This window comes from Pipistrellus kuhlii, unplaced genomic scaffold, assembly GCF_014108245.1.
Source record: "Pipistrellus kuhlii isolate mPipKuh1 unplaced genomic scaffold, mPipKuh1.p scaffold_m20_p_16, whole genome shotgun sequence".
NCBI classification, from domain to species: Eukaryota; Metazoa; Chordata; class Mammalia; order Chiroptera; family Vespertilionidae; genus Pipistrellus; species Pipistrellus kuhlii.
This window is the reverse complement of record NW_023425471.1, coordinates 3855054-3870423: the sequence shown is the minus strand read 5'-3', so window position 1 is coordinate 3870423 and position 15370 is coordinate 3855054. Positions and strand designations below refer to the sequence as shown.

General features: G+C 39.4%; 1 protein-coding gene across 10 annotated transcripts in view; it reads right to left on the bottom strand.

Annotated features, from left to right (window-relative positions):
• TXLNG (taxilin gamma) overlaps positions 1–15370 on the bottom strand; it is a 49388-nt gene that overhangs the window by 24287 nt on the left and 9731 nt on the right. For all 10 annotated transcript variants that reach the window (XM_036439567.2, XM_036439568.2, XM_036439573.2 and 7 more), the window contains 2 exons: positions 2549–2846; positions 519–610 (listed from right to left, as the gene is read on the bottom strand). In XM_036439567.2, coding sequence (XP_036295460.1) covers positions 519–610; positions 2549–2846 — 390 coding nt within the window. The remainder of the gene's footprint in view (positions 1–518; positions 611–2548; positions 2847–15370) is intronic.

The following is a 15370-nucleotide window of genomic DNA, read 5'->3' as shown; positions in this document are numbered from 1 at the left end:
CAAATGACTAAAAGCATGACACAGAAATGAAAATACTTAGACATACTCCAAACTGAGTTTTACAAAATGTATACCATATCTTAGCATACTAATGTACTATATGTATCACATTATAAAACTGTCATACAAGCAACAACAAAAAACAAATAAACCAAGAAATCAGATTCTCCTCTTCAATTTTAGAATAAAACATAATTTAACATTTAAAGCTACACCAAAACCACATTTAAAAAAACTTATCAGCCCAGCCGGCATGGCTCAGTGGTTGACCAATGAACCAGAAGGTGACGGTTCAATTCCTGGTCAGGGCATTTGCTGGGGTTACAGGCTAGATCCCACTGTGGAGCGTGCAGGAGGCAAGCTGATCAATGATTCTCTCTCATCATTGATGTTTCTATCTCTATCTCCCTCTCCCTTCCTCTCTGAAATCAGTAAAAATATATTTTTTAAAAACTTATCAACACATATCCATTTTGCTATATTTTATATGGCCCTCAACCCTTTCATTTAATACTCACAAGATCAGCATATTTCTTACAGAGAGCTGCCAGCTTCTCTTCTGGAGTTGAAAGGGTGTTTAGGGCTTGCATCAATAATAAAACTTCTTTACCTGATGATTAACAAGATAAGAAATAAGTCCTGGAAGAAGAATGAGATCTAATCTAACCTGCAAATTCTACACAGTACTTCCTATGTTCTGACACCCAGAATAAAATAATTTATGCCTATAACTAGAAATAAGAGATTTACCAACCAAATTAAGAAAGCTATTTTAAATTCGAGATTGACAGGCATTTCTTCCACTCCCCTACCCCTAATTTCTTCACTCTTTAACACAGCTATTTGTAAGAACTCTTGCTGAAGGTTTAAGAATTCCCCTGCTTACCCACTGATGTCCAACTTAAGACAAAGAGCAAGTTACAAAGGGCAGAATATTTTTAAAACTTTCTCCTTACCAAATACAAATATAGAAGCAAGTTCAAAGGGAATTTCAGTTGGAACTCTCTGCCTAAGGTACACATTTGTGACACATCTTTTCCTATGCACAATTTAAATAATTTCTGAATGATTTAGGAAGCATATTTTGTGGGTTAACCAAGTTCAACGTAGATAAAAAGATGTCAAGATAGCTTTTCCCTTGGGAAAAAGAGCTCCATACTATTTAAAGACTTTGGCAGGGTGAAGCAGGTGGCTTAGATACAAGGGGACAAGTGGAATTAACAAATAAGTGATAATGTTTTGTTTTGTTTTAAATATATTTTTTATTGATTTCAGAGAGATAGAAACATCAATGATGAGAGCATCACTGATCAGCTGCCTCTTGCACGCCCCATACTGGGGATCAAGCCCACAATCCAGGCATGTGCCCTGACCAGGAATTGAACGCTGACCTCCTGGTTCATAGATAGATGCTCAACTACTGAGCCATGCCAGCTGGGCCATTCCTTTTTATTGCTGAATAATATTTCATTGTATGAGCTGATGGGTAACAAGTGTTTCTTTTGGGCTATTATGAATAATCACATGGTAATGTTAGGTGTAACTTTCAAGACTACATCTGCTGTTACACATGTAATTGGGGCTGCTGACTTTTTGAAGAAATCTGTATTGTTTGCAAAGAATAAAAATTATTTTTTATTATATTTCTATAAATTTTTAAGGTTTCCAATTTACCAGAAAATGGATTTAATAAAGATAATTCTAATTTAGCATATAGAAAACCACTCAAATTAAACACTGTTAATTTTAGGTATAATAAGTTTAAAAAACTTGGGGCAACCCGTAAGGCTAAAATAAAAGGGGATTTCAAATATCATAACAAGATTCAATGTATCACATCTTAGTCCTAAATCTCAAACAGAGCAGGAGAAAGAAAACATACTCTTGCTGAAACCGGTTTGGCTCAGTGGATAGAGCGTCGGCCTGCGGACTGAAAGGTCCCAGGTTTGATTCCGGTCAAGAGCATGTACCTTGGTTGCGGGCACATCCCCAGAAGGGGGTGTGCAAGAGGCAGCTGATCGATGATTCTCTCTCATCGATGTTTCTAACTCTATCCCTCTCTCTTCCTCTCTGTGGAAAATCAATAAAATATATTAAAAAAAAAAAAAAGAAAGAAAACATACTCTTGAAAGCCAGTCTTAACCCACTTTCAGAACTGCAGATAACATTATGTCATCTCTAAATTGTTGTGACTAGTTTTTAAATAAAGTGATCAAATAAAGATATAGTTTTCAAGGTGAATTTTGGTCAGACCACATTAAAGACACAAACAAGGCAAGTCGAATATGAATTCCTTCAAGTTGGCCCCAAATTTTTTCACAAAAGCCAATTATTGATTATTTAGAGAGAATTCCCCACTCTGCTATCTTTGCCTCCTGAACAGAACTGCAGCAGACGGGCAGACGGACCACACTGAAGACAACAGACGCTAAACAGCCACCTCAATACTGGCCACTACCGGCCATGTTCATAATCACCTGTGTAGCAGGAAATGTAAAATAAACGAGCTGCGTGTGACAACATCCAACCACTAAGCAGAGATTATTACCTAGGGTTTTTTCTTTGTTCCTGTTGCAATCTGAATCTTGCTGACCATCGGGGGGATCTGTTCTAGCTTCCTGCCCAGGAATTTCCTCTCTTGGCTCCTGTGTGCAGTAGGCCGGGTTCACCAAACTCCTGTGTTTTGTTATGAAGCCTTCAGCCTCTTCCAGTGAGTGCTTGTTACTTGTTCCACCACAATGTGAGTCTTGATGTTGAAGAATATCGTTTGATTGAGAAGTACGCAACACATCCGCTTTCACCCCTAACCCGCACATTCCAGCTTCTTCCATTGCACCAATCACAAACTAGAGAGAAGGGAGGAAAAAAGATGAAAAGGGGGTTAAATCAAATGTAGCCAATGTTTACTACCAATAGCACACCATAGTCGACAGCTTTTTTTCTTTCTTAGTGGCTTGTAAAACTGATGTAAATATCGTAGGTAGTTTGTAAGTTTCACTGAGAGGTGACCTAACTGTAAAGTGTAAGGAAATAAAGTTAAAACAAATCACACACCTAAGAGGTACCAAAGAAAGCAAGACATGCCATTTAGTTGTAAGCCTAAACTTATTTTCCTATAAAGCCTCCACTACTTAATTAGCACCTTAACAAATGTGAAATTATACCAAGTTAATGAACACAAGTTATTTTGGTCTTGATGGTAGATTTTTGGTGGGGATCACTTTGTTCTGCAGTGTACACAGATGACAAATTTCAATGTTGCACACCTGAAACTTACGTTATGTTCCAATTTCACCTCAAAAAAATTATTCTGGTCTTATCCTTAAGGAAACGGTACATAAGAGATGGCTCACGAGGTGTCCCATGCTCCTCCAGTCCCCTGCGGAGCTGGCACTGCCTGACCAGTGCTCAGCTAAACACTACGTCTCCCAGCCCCTGACGTCTGGGTGGGACTCCCATGTGAAGTTCCCACCAATGGAATGCAAGCCCAAGTGATGACTGTGCCTCTGTGACAATATTCTTATTCTTAGAAGCACATGTTCTTTCTCCATTACCTCTTCCCCATTGCGCCTGGATGCAGAGTCACCACGATCCTATGAGATGGCAGAGCCACAGGAGGAAACCAGCCCAGGCCCCTGAATCCCATGTACATATAAGGAAAGTCAGCCTTCTTACAAAGAACACCCACACCACGGTTATTAAAGCACAGTTTGCATGGATGAAGCTTGAAATAATTACACTGTGTAAAAGCCAGACAAAAAAAACACGAATTATCCACACCAAAAGCACTATTACAGGAGCAAGAAAATAAAGTTCTCCCAGGTTAAACCACAAAATTTTGAGTAGAATGTTTTAAGCAGGTATGCCTACCCCAATATAGATGGCAGGCAATGGAGAGATGGCTTTATTCTAGTATTTTATCCTCAAATCAGTAATTTTACCATTTATTCATGGGTTTCCCATTAACATTGCTTGTTCATATGATGTGGCACAAACTTAAATTCTGTACAATTTCCTCTCTGTGTGAAAGAGAGCTTTTTTGTTTTTTAAAATAATACAATCAGGGGATGTCTAATATCTTTCTTTTACCACAAATGAACAAAATACTTTCCAAAGTTACTAGAACAGATTATGTCAAGTTATAATAATACCCAACTAGAGAACTAAAAATAATTTAAAGTATCAAAGCAGGGAATAAAGAGCTTAAAGGAACTAAATCCTTATCCTTTACTAGAGTCGGGGGGCTGGGACCCGAGCCTGACCCACAAAGCACCAACCTCGGGTCGTGTCCCCTGGGGTGGGGGCAGGCGGTCCTGTATGTTGAGTCTCAGCTCTAGCCTGCCCCCAGCCTCCTCCCACCCATTTGTGAACACAGGTCCTCCTGAGCTGTCATGACGCTGGCTAATTAGCATATTCCCTGTTCATAAAGAGAGAAAATAGACTAACTAGAGGCCTGGGGCATGACATTGGTGCACGGGGGGGTCCCCTCAGGCCAGCCTGCACCCTCTCCAACCTGGGATTCTTCGGGGATGTCCAACTGCCTCTTTAGGCTTGATCCCTGCAGGCCTAAACCAGCAGTCGGACATCCCTCTCACAATCCAGGTCTGCTGGCTCTCAACCGCTCGCCTGCCTCTGCCTGATCGCCCCCTAACCACTCCCCTGCCAGCCTGTTTGACCCTAAATGCCCTCCCCTGCAGGCCTCGTCGCCCCCAACTGCCCTCTCCTGATGGCCTGATCACCCACAACTGCCCTCCCCTGCAGCCATCTTTGACCACATGGGTACGGCAATTTTGTGCAAGGGCATGAGGGTCAATTACCTCTTTATTATATAGGACTAGTGACCTGGTGCACAGACTCATGCACATTGAAAGAAAATTAATTAGAAAGTGGCTGATGGGGCAGGACTGGGTGAATTGGGCCAGACACACCCTGGAGCCAACCTCCCATGGTCCCTCCCTGACCGACCACACCTGGGGTGGCACCGTGGCTCAAAGGGTATCTGCAGAATAAGCAGGGTCCCTCCGGTAAATGGGGTGCCTCAGCCTGGCCTATGGGGATCCGGCTAAAACTGGCACTCCAACATCCCCTGAGGGGTCCCGCAGTGCCAGAGGGCACTCTGCAAAGTTACTGTCCTACAGGGTGTGGAATGCCAGATTCGGGACCGACAATGCCCCAGCACCAACATAACCCACCGCCAAAGGTGGAATTGCACAGCCCATGAGGAATCAGGCTCCCTCCTCTCTGGTTTCAGAGTGCGTCACCCAAGAACCACCACTACCAAGTCATTGCATCTCAGCAGCTCCCGCATCGAGTGTCTGCCCCCTGGTGGTCAGTGCATGTCACAGCGACCAGTCAGATGGCCAAACACTTAGCATATTACCCTTATATATATACAGATGTTGCCAAATCAAATACTGTGCTTTTGAAAGAACAAGTTGGTACAGCTACTTTGAAAAATTCTTTAGCAATATGGATAACTGCCAACATAGTTAAATCTAGTCCTAGGATTTTACCCAAGTGAGTATATATGTGCAGCCAAAGGCCAAGAAATGTCTAGAGCAACACTATTTGAAATTACCCCAACATGAAATCAATTCAAATTTCTACCAACCAAAGAATGGATCATTCTAACATGTTCAGACCATCCAGCAATAACAATGAACTACTATAAGATACAGGAACACAGATTAGTCTCAAAGACAGACTGTTGCAAGGAAGGTGTCACAAGAATATATACTCTAGGGGGGGAAAAAAGAAAAAAGAAAAAGAATATATACTCTAGGACAGCAGTTGCCAACCTTTCGGACCTCATGAACCACCTGCTGGCAACTGCTGCTCTAGGAAACCATTTAATAAAGTTCAAAAACTGGCCAAGCTAATCGATAGTGCTGGAAATCAGGAAAGATTACTGTTGAGGGCAGGGCCTTCTGCAGGGCTTGGTAATATTCTGTCTTGATCTAAATGGGGCAACATGGGTGCTCACTTTGTGAAAATCCATTGCCTTAGCAGTTGTGCTTTGTATACTTTTCTGAATGTATGTGTTAGTTCAATAAGGTTTATTTTAAAATTTGTGATTTATATACTAGTATTATTCAAAATTGATGAAGAACCAAAACAGAAATATTTTCCTCTAGGAAGAGAGATGAAAGGTGTGTTGCTTTTCATGATTCTTTAAAAATGCTATACATGTAATATGTTCATTTTTAAATATATATATTTTATTGAGTTTTTACAGAGAGGAAGAGAGAGGGATAGAGAGTTAAAAACATCGATCAGCTGCCTCTTGCACACCCCCCACTGGGGATGTGCCCGCAACCAAGGTTTATTTAAAAATTAATGATGCAAGTTTTAAGAAATGTCCTTTGTTAAATTTCATTACTGCAGAAACTTCTTAAAACCATTAATATGCCCCAATAGCCAAAACCGGTTTGGCTCAGTTGATAGAGCGTCAGCCTGTGGACTGAAAGGTCCTGGGTTCGATTCTGGTCAAGGGCATGTACCTTGGTTGTGGGTACATCCCAAGTAGGGGGTGTGCAAGAGGCAGTTGATGGATGTTACTCTCTCATCGATGCTTCTAACTCTCTATCCCTCTCTCTTCTTATCTGTAAAAAATCAATAAAAGTATATTAAAAAAAATATGCCCCAATAACATACTTCAGAAGTAGTACTCTCAAACCAAATGCTAAGTGATCATTTTAACACTACATTATACATTTAACTACTAGTTCTTACCTCTACTTTATATGAGATAATAAACTGTCATATACTAGCTGGGCACGTAATATTAACACAGACCCTTTACACAAAATACAGAGGGTGAAAAAAATGAAAACTATTAATATCATCTTCCTCAATTTAAAAAAAATAATTTTCAAACCTATTCCTTGAAAACAATTAATATTAAGAATAGGGCTACAAAACAACAATGTTGGCTTTAAATATTGATGAAAGTCTATTCAAAGATAATTAAAATGAAGATTCTTTTAACTCTAACACTCTTTCTCAGAAGCATAATCATAATAAACCCAACATAATACCAGAAACCATGGTGTAAAGCCATTTCCAAATATAATGAGAAAGCAATGTGGAAAATGAGGAGCATAAACAATTTCCACCAAGGGAAACCCGAGGCCCATCCTAAGATCAATTTTAATAAGAAAACTACCTGAGGAATGAAACTTGTTAAATTTATAGTTTTTGTTTTATTGATTTGAGAGAGGAAGGAAGCAGGAGAGACAGAATTCTCTCAACATCAATGATGAAAAAGACTCACTGATCGGCTGCCTCTTGCACACCCCCTTCTGGGGATCGAGCCCACAACCCAAGCATGTGCCCTTGTCTGGAATCGAAGCTGGGGCCCCTCAGTCCACAGGCCAAACCAGCTAGGGCAATTTGTAGTTTTTCAGTTCTCTTAATGATTTTTCATAACACTTTTACTGAGATATAATTGTACACCCTATTGAAAGTGAACAATTTACTGGCTTTTAGTGTTGAGAGCTGTGAACCATCACCACAATCGATTTTAAATCACCTTTGTCACCAGAAAAAGAAACTCAGTACTTCTGCTATAAAACCCTTATCCTGCCCTAGTGGGTTTTGCTCAGTGGCTAGAGCATCAGTCCATGGACTAGAGGGTCTCAGGTTCAATTCCAGTCAAAGGCATGTACCTTGGTTGTAGGCATGGTCCCCAGTAGGGGGCATGGAGGAGGCAATGATCGGTGTTTCTCTCTCATCAATGTTTCTAACTCTCTATCTCTCTCCCTTCCTCTCTGTAAAAAAATCAATAAAAATGTATTTTTTTAAAAAAGAAATATATTAATGTAGAGGAACTGGGTGAGTGGAGCCAGAGAAGAAGGCCACTGGGCTTCACGGCATGTCTGCTTTTACCTTTCAAGTTAGGGACCATTAGTTACCTTCATAACATTTTGTTCTTGTTTTTTAAATACCATACCAAGATGAACAGAGTTCTCTAATATAGTACCTATTATCAGGAAAAACAAGGAGAAATTTTTTATTTAATTCCCAATCTAAAATAAAAATGAAACCAACAATAAGTACTTTCAAGATTAAATTTCTATGTGAACCTTTTCATAAATCATAAAACAAAAGTATAAAACATTTTCACTGTTGATCAGTCCAGTAATAAGCAATGTATTTAGCTCTTATAGCTTGAAAAATAGTAGAAAGCACACCATTCAACCCCAACCAAGTTTACTAGAACCCTAAATCCCAACAAACTCCCCACCCCAGACACTACCCACCTGTCAAAGGATGAATTTCTCCATTTTCCTTCCACTGACACAATACTTGGAGCTAAGATGTCTTAAAAAAAAAAAAAAAAATATATATATATATATATATATATATATATATATATATATATTTTTTTTTTTTTTAATTATTATTATTATTTTTTTTTTTTTTAATTTCAGAGAGGAATGGAGAGGAAGAGATAGAAACATCAATGATGGGAGAGAATCATCGATCAGCTGCCCCCTACATACTCCCTACTGGGGATCCAGCCCACAACCTGGGCATATGCCCTGACCGAGAATCGAACTGTGGCATCCTGGTTCATAGGTCGATGCTCAACAACTGAGCCACACAGGCTGGGCCTAAGATGTCTCCTTAACTGAAGAGATTCTTTCAAAATGGACAGTACCAGTTTATCTACAATTAACTGTAGAAGCAAAGAATAAGTATTACAGAATTTTTAACAAATGAACATGAAGCCGAAACCGGTTTGGCTCAGTGGATAGAGCGTCATCCTGCAGACTGAAAGGTCCCAGGTTCGATTCCGGTCCAAGGGCATGTACCTTGGTTGTGGGCACATCCCCAGTAAGGAGTGTGCAAGAGGCAGCTGATCGATGTTTCTCTCTTATCGATGTTTCTAACTCTCTATCCCTCTCTCTTCCTCTCTGTAAAAAATCAATAAAATAAAAAATAAAAAAAAACACAAAAGAACACACAAATGAACATGAATATTCTGTATTCATCTACTACCTGTAATAGCTTTTTGGATCAACATGTTTGAAACTGAGCCTGCATGGGATTTAAAAGCTTAAACAAAAAAAATTTAAGTTTCTTTCCTCTCTACTCTGTGAATAAAGAGAAAGATGAATAATTCTAAAGTTTAAAATTACTTTTAGTTATGTCCTACCAGGTTTGGCTCATTGGATAGAGCATTGGCCTGTGGACTGAAGGGTCCCAGGTTCGATTCCGATCAAAAGCATTTACCATGGTTTCAGACATAACCCCAGTAGGGGGTATGCAGGAGGTAGCTGATAGATGTTCTCTCATAGATATTTCTCTCTATCCCTCTCTCTTCCTCTCTGTAAAAAATCAATAAAATATATTTTTTTAAAACAACTTTCAGTTATGCTCTTTCAAATAAGTGTTAAAGCTAAAGATTCATATTTCTTTGGCTAATTTTGCTTAAAGAGCTTAAATATTAGTAATGATTGTTCTTTTCTAAGACTTGTGTAAATAAAAAACAAAAGCTAACACCCACATTCACTTCCTAATTATTTCAACTACCATCTGCTTAAATGAGGTAGAATGCCTTCAACCAGTGCCAGGCACAGTGACAGCAGAAATCACTCAGTCCTTGCTGCCCAGGGCTGGGATGGATCTTCGGAGGGAGCTGGTGGGAAGCTTGTGTACATTTATGCATTTTCCTGGCGAGAGATCCTTAGTTTGCCTTGGGTTCCCAAAGAAACCTATCAAGTAGCTAAGCTTCCCAGAACCTTCAGAACTTGCAAGCCCTCTTACCCCATTTTTTTGTTGTTGTTATTAATCCTCACCTGAAGATATTTTTTCATTGATTTTTAGAGAGTGGGAGGGGGAGAGACAGAGTGAGAGAAACATCAGTGTGAGAGAAACATCAGTGTGAGAGAGACATCAATTGGTTGCCTCTGCACATGCCCAGACCAGACCCAGGGATCCAGCCTGTGCCCTTGATCGGAATTGAACCTGAAACCCTTCCGTCTGTAGGCCGATGCTCTATCTACAGAGCCAAACTGGCTAGGGCCCTGTTACCCCACTTAACCTTTCCCAGCCTGCTGAGAGGGAGATCTTATTGTTTCCAGATAAGGAAAATGAGACTGAGTAAGGTGAAGTAACTTGCCCAAGATCATATTAAAGTCAGTAAAAGGAGCCAATAAAATTCAAAGCCAGGGCTGTCAAAATCAGGAGCCTATGTTCTCTCCATTGCATCGCTCTCCTCACTTCATACAACAGCCTTGGAAAATGAAAGGTCAAAGTCAAAAAGCTCTCTCATGCAGTTACAGAACATCTAAAAATACATTGCATGCTAGATATACCAGTACGAACTTAGGAAAACAATGGGAAAAAGCTCTATAATTTTTAGCAGTGATTAGCTCGGAGATTTAGAAGTTAGGTGGGGCAGAATTGATTCAGGGATACAGATACCTTAAATAAATTTAACTGATCATTTAAGGAACTGAGGTGGTGTGTGTGTTTTTTTAAAAAGAAAAAAACATCTCTAAAAATCTCTTCAAACCTATGTTTCTAATAATTTACCCTATGTGTTGTCAACTGCCAAAAAGGAATGTGAGGATAAGAGTGCATGCATGCTTGCTGGCCCAATGTGGGCAGAAGGCACAGGGAAATACTGATGATACCAAAGATACACAAAATCTCTTTAGCACACCAGCTATTGGCCTTAGTTTTATAAATATGAACCTCCCTCTTAAACATTTCCAGTATTTTAAGGGGCTTTTACATTTCCAAATATAAATTTTACAAACAAACCTGTTATAAAAATTACATTTCCATGGGCTTTTTTATTTTTTAAATAGGTGGATGGAGTTGGGTTCGTGTGCTTTTTAAATTAGAAAAGTGACTTTAGTTTTATGAGTCATCTAAAAGAGATTATATGCTAAAGAATTAGTCTGGATAGCAAAGTTTTCCACACAGCTAACACTTTATCAATCATTCATTTCAAAATTCTGTTTTAGCCATTTTGGACCAAAGTCGTTAAAATATGTATTATAATATATAACTCAATGCCTCTTTAAATAGTAGCCTGGCTTTTTGTTGTTGTTTTCAAATCTATCTTTATTGATTTTAGAGAGGGAGAGGGAGGAGATAGAAACATCAATGATGAGAATCATTGATAAGCTGCCTCCTGCATGCCCCCTAGTGTTCAAGCCTGCAACCCAGGCATGTACCCTTGACCGGGATCAAATGCAGGACCCTTCAGTCCACAGGCCCATGCTCTATCCACTGAGACAAACCTGCTAGGGCAATAGTAGCCTGTTTTACTGTGTTAGAACAAAGGAATTAAAGGGTTTTTATTTTTAACACATAAAATGATATATTACTGTGTACTAGCATGTAATTATATTCTGGTGTACATGTCTCTACAATATGCCTGTGCTTTTTAAGACATTAAATTCTTAACATCTCAAAACATAAAGCCCCAAAGGTGAGATCTTATTTTTATTTTAGACATGAAATATTTTTTGAAACTTCCTAATTTTATAGAACTACCTTCAAAAACAGACCACACAATCGAAACCAGTTTGGCTCAGTGGATAGAGCGTCAGCCTGCGGACTGAAGGGTCCCGGGTTTGATTCCGATCAAGGGCATGTATCCTGGTTGCGGGCACATCCCCAGCAGGGGGTGTGCAGGAGGCAGCTGATCGATGTTTCTCTCTCATTGATGTTTCTCTCTATCCCTCTCTCTTCCTCTCTGTAAAAAAATCAATAAAATATATTTTTTAAAAAACAAAAAACAAAAAAGACCACACAGAGCCATATATGGGAATTTACAATATTTAAAATGGTGTCGTCCAGCCAGTGCGGCCCAATGGTTGGGTGTCAGCTCATGAATCAGGAGGTCACATGCCTGGGTTGCACGCTCGACCCCCAGTGTGGTGAGTTCAGGAGGTAGCCGATCAATAATTTTCTCTCATCATTAATGTTTCTCTCTCCCCCTTCCCCTCTGAAATAAAAAAATATATATTTTAAAAAATAAATGTATTCATATGTAAGCCAATACATGGATAAAACTTTTCTATAAGGATATCCCCAAAACTGCTCACCATGATTACATCTGAAGAAATGAAGACTTATTTTTTTCATTTTTTACTTTTTGGTCATGTGAATGTATGATTTTCATTTATTAAAAAAAAACTTTTGCCGGGACCGGTTTAGCTCAGTGGATAGAGCGTCGGCTTGGGGACTGAAGGGACCCGGGTTCGATTCCGGTCAAGGGCATGTACCTTGGTTGCGGGCATATCCCCAGTAGGGGGTGTGCAAGAGGCAACTGATAGATGACTCTCTCTCATCGATGTTTCTAACTCTCTATCTCTCTCCCTTCCTCTCTGTACAAAATCAATAAAATATATTTAAAAAAAAAAAAAACTTTTACATGTTGGTTAAATTTTAATGAAGTTAATTTAGGGTTGATATCACAGTGTTAACTTGTTCCTTTCCCCACCACTACCCCAAGTTCAATCAGAAGACTGCAGGAGTTTGTCTCATTTCATGTCATCTTTTCCGTTCACCCTGCTCTACAGACCTCTGAGTCTTCTCCCACCCAAAATCTTTTCTTTTTTTTTTTTTATAACTGATTTCAGAGAGGAAGGAAGAGGGATAGAAACATCAATGATAAGAGAGAATTATCAACTGGCTGCCTCCTGTGCGCCCCCTACTGGGGGAAGGGGGAAACAAGCCCGCAACCCAGGCATGTGCCTCTGGGCCAGAATCTAACCTGGGACCTTTTAGTCCACTGAGCCAAACCGGCTAGGGCACCCCCCAAATCTTTACATTCTACTGGATTACTGAAGTGGGACCTACTCACAGTGAAGTTCTGTAGCACTTCTCATTTATTTCCTTAGAAAAATTCTGAAAACTGAAATATCTTATTTAAACTGGCCTCAATTTATAATTATGGCTAGAACATCTGCCAAACCACTATGAGTTTTTTTAAATTCATTCATGCCCTAGCTGGTGTGGCTCAGTTGGTTGAGCACTGCCCCGTGCACCAAGAAGTCATTGGTTCGATTCCTAATCAGGGCACATGTCCAGGTTGTGGGCTCAATCTCCAGTGGGGGGGCGTGCAGGAGGCAGCCAATCAATGACTCTCACTCATCATTTATGTTTCTATCTCTTTCCCTCTCCCTTCCTCTCTGAAATCAATAATAAAAATGTATTTAAAAAAAAAAGTTAAAAAGAATCATGATCAATGCCAAAATATCTATGAACGGATGTATGGATAAACAAAATGTGGCATATACATACATTAGATTATTCAGCCTTAAACAGAAAAAATACTGTCACATGCTACAACATATATTAACCTGGAAACCATGATGTTAAGTGAAAAAAGCCAGATACAAAAAAAGGACCAACATTGTATGATTCCAGTTCCATGAAATACCTAGAGTAGTGAAATACCTAGAGTAGAGAAAAAATTATAAATTTTATGGTATGTGTATTTTGCCACATAATAAAAGAATAATGATGAATATATTTTGGTTTAGAATGTTCTTCATCCCTTTAGCAAATAAAGCCTACCTTTATTCTGGTCATCTGCCAGGGCTGACCAGCAGACCCTGAGCAACGAAAATATTCTGTTTGCTAGGATTACTGAATTATTCCATGAGCAAGATAAAGCAGTTGAGTCAATAATAATTGGGATGCCACATTGCTAAGAACAAGTCTTAGGAACAGGAAAAAATAAGCTATTCTCTTCTGACAGCATGGTCTTGGGAAAGATGAAACAAGGAAAAGCAAACCCCGCTTCTGATAAAACCTGGAGGCACCAATTCTCAAGCTATGGTCCGTGGACCCTTTCAGGTGGTCTGCAAGCTCAAAAATTATGTGCATAACAGTACTGAGATGTTATCTCTCTTTTTGGTGTTGATAACTGCGCTGGTGATGCAAAACCAGAAGTAACATGGTTGGCTCCTTGGCACAAATCAAAGCAGTGGCACCAATCTATACTAAAAGTCATGTGGAAAAAGCAAGTTTTAATCTAAAATGCCATTGAGGAAGCAACAATAATGATTAGTTTGTGTTAAATCTCAGCCCTTGCGTACCCATCTTTCTAATTATGTGTCAAGATACAGAAAGTGCACATAAGGCACTTGTACCACACAACAAAGAATGAGGCAATCTTGCCGAAACCGGTTTGGCTCAGTGGATAGAGCGTCAGCCTGTGGACTGAAGGGTCCTGAGTTCGATTCGGTCAAGGGCATATACCTTGGTTGCGGGCACAGCCCCAGTGGGGGGTGTGCAAGAGGCAGCTGATTGATGATTCTCTCTCATTGATGTTTCTCACTCTCTATCCCTCTCTCTTCCTCTCTGTAAAAAAAATCAATAAAATATATATAATATATATAAAAAAAAAGAATGAGGCAATCTCAAGGAAAAGCACTAATGCAGCTTCTGAATGATGAGCCCAACTGGCAGCTTTTTGCACAGATTACTTTCTGTGTCTTTTTTGTCTTTTTTTTTTTTCTTCTTTTTTGACAAACTGTGGTTGTTTATTCATACTTTCCCATTTGGCCCTAATTTCCTCCCAACTATATGAAGTGAGCCTATTAGTTCAAGGCAACTGACTGATATTGTCAATGTAAAAATAGAGTTTTCAAAAAATTAATAATAAAAATTGAGTTTTCAAACAAAATTTAAAATGTTTAAAAACTATCTGCCATGCCCTAGCTGGTTTGGCTCAGTGGATAGAGCATCAGCCTGTGGACTAAAGGATCCCCGGTTTGATTCCAGCCAAGGGCAAATGCCCAGGTTTCAGATTCCATCCCCAGTGGGGGGGGGGGGGGGGGGGGGGCGTGCAGGAGGCAGCTGATCCATGGTTCGCTCTCATCACTGACGTTTCTCTTTCTCCCTCTTCCTTCATCTCTGAAAACAATAAAAATATATTTAAAAAGAAACTATCTGCCAACACCCTTCCCAATACTTCAAAACACTTTTCTGATGAGATCAGTGGTGATAATAACTAATGTGATTTGTTGTGTAGCACAAAGTGTGCCAACATTTGGAAGATCAACACAATTCCATAAACCACTATTTCCCAAATGACTACAGGATGATGTTACAAAATGATGCATGAGAAAAAACACCCAATCAAAATGCAAAACAGACCAATAGATTTCAATATAACAGTACAAAAAGTTCCATATGGTTTCAGATCCAACATTAGCAACTAACCTTCAAGAACGACTACTTCGAAAAAGAATAGAAAAAACTACTACTTGCTGAGTTACAGGGTACTATCAAAGAATTTCCACAATTACCTAAAAAGACTATTAAAAATATTCTTCCCTATTCAAACTACATATGTGTGTGACCAGACTGTCTTCATGTGCTTCAACTAGAATGA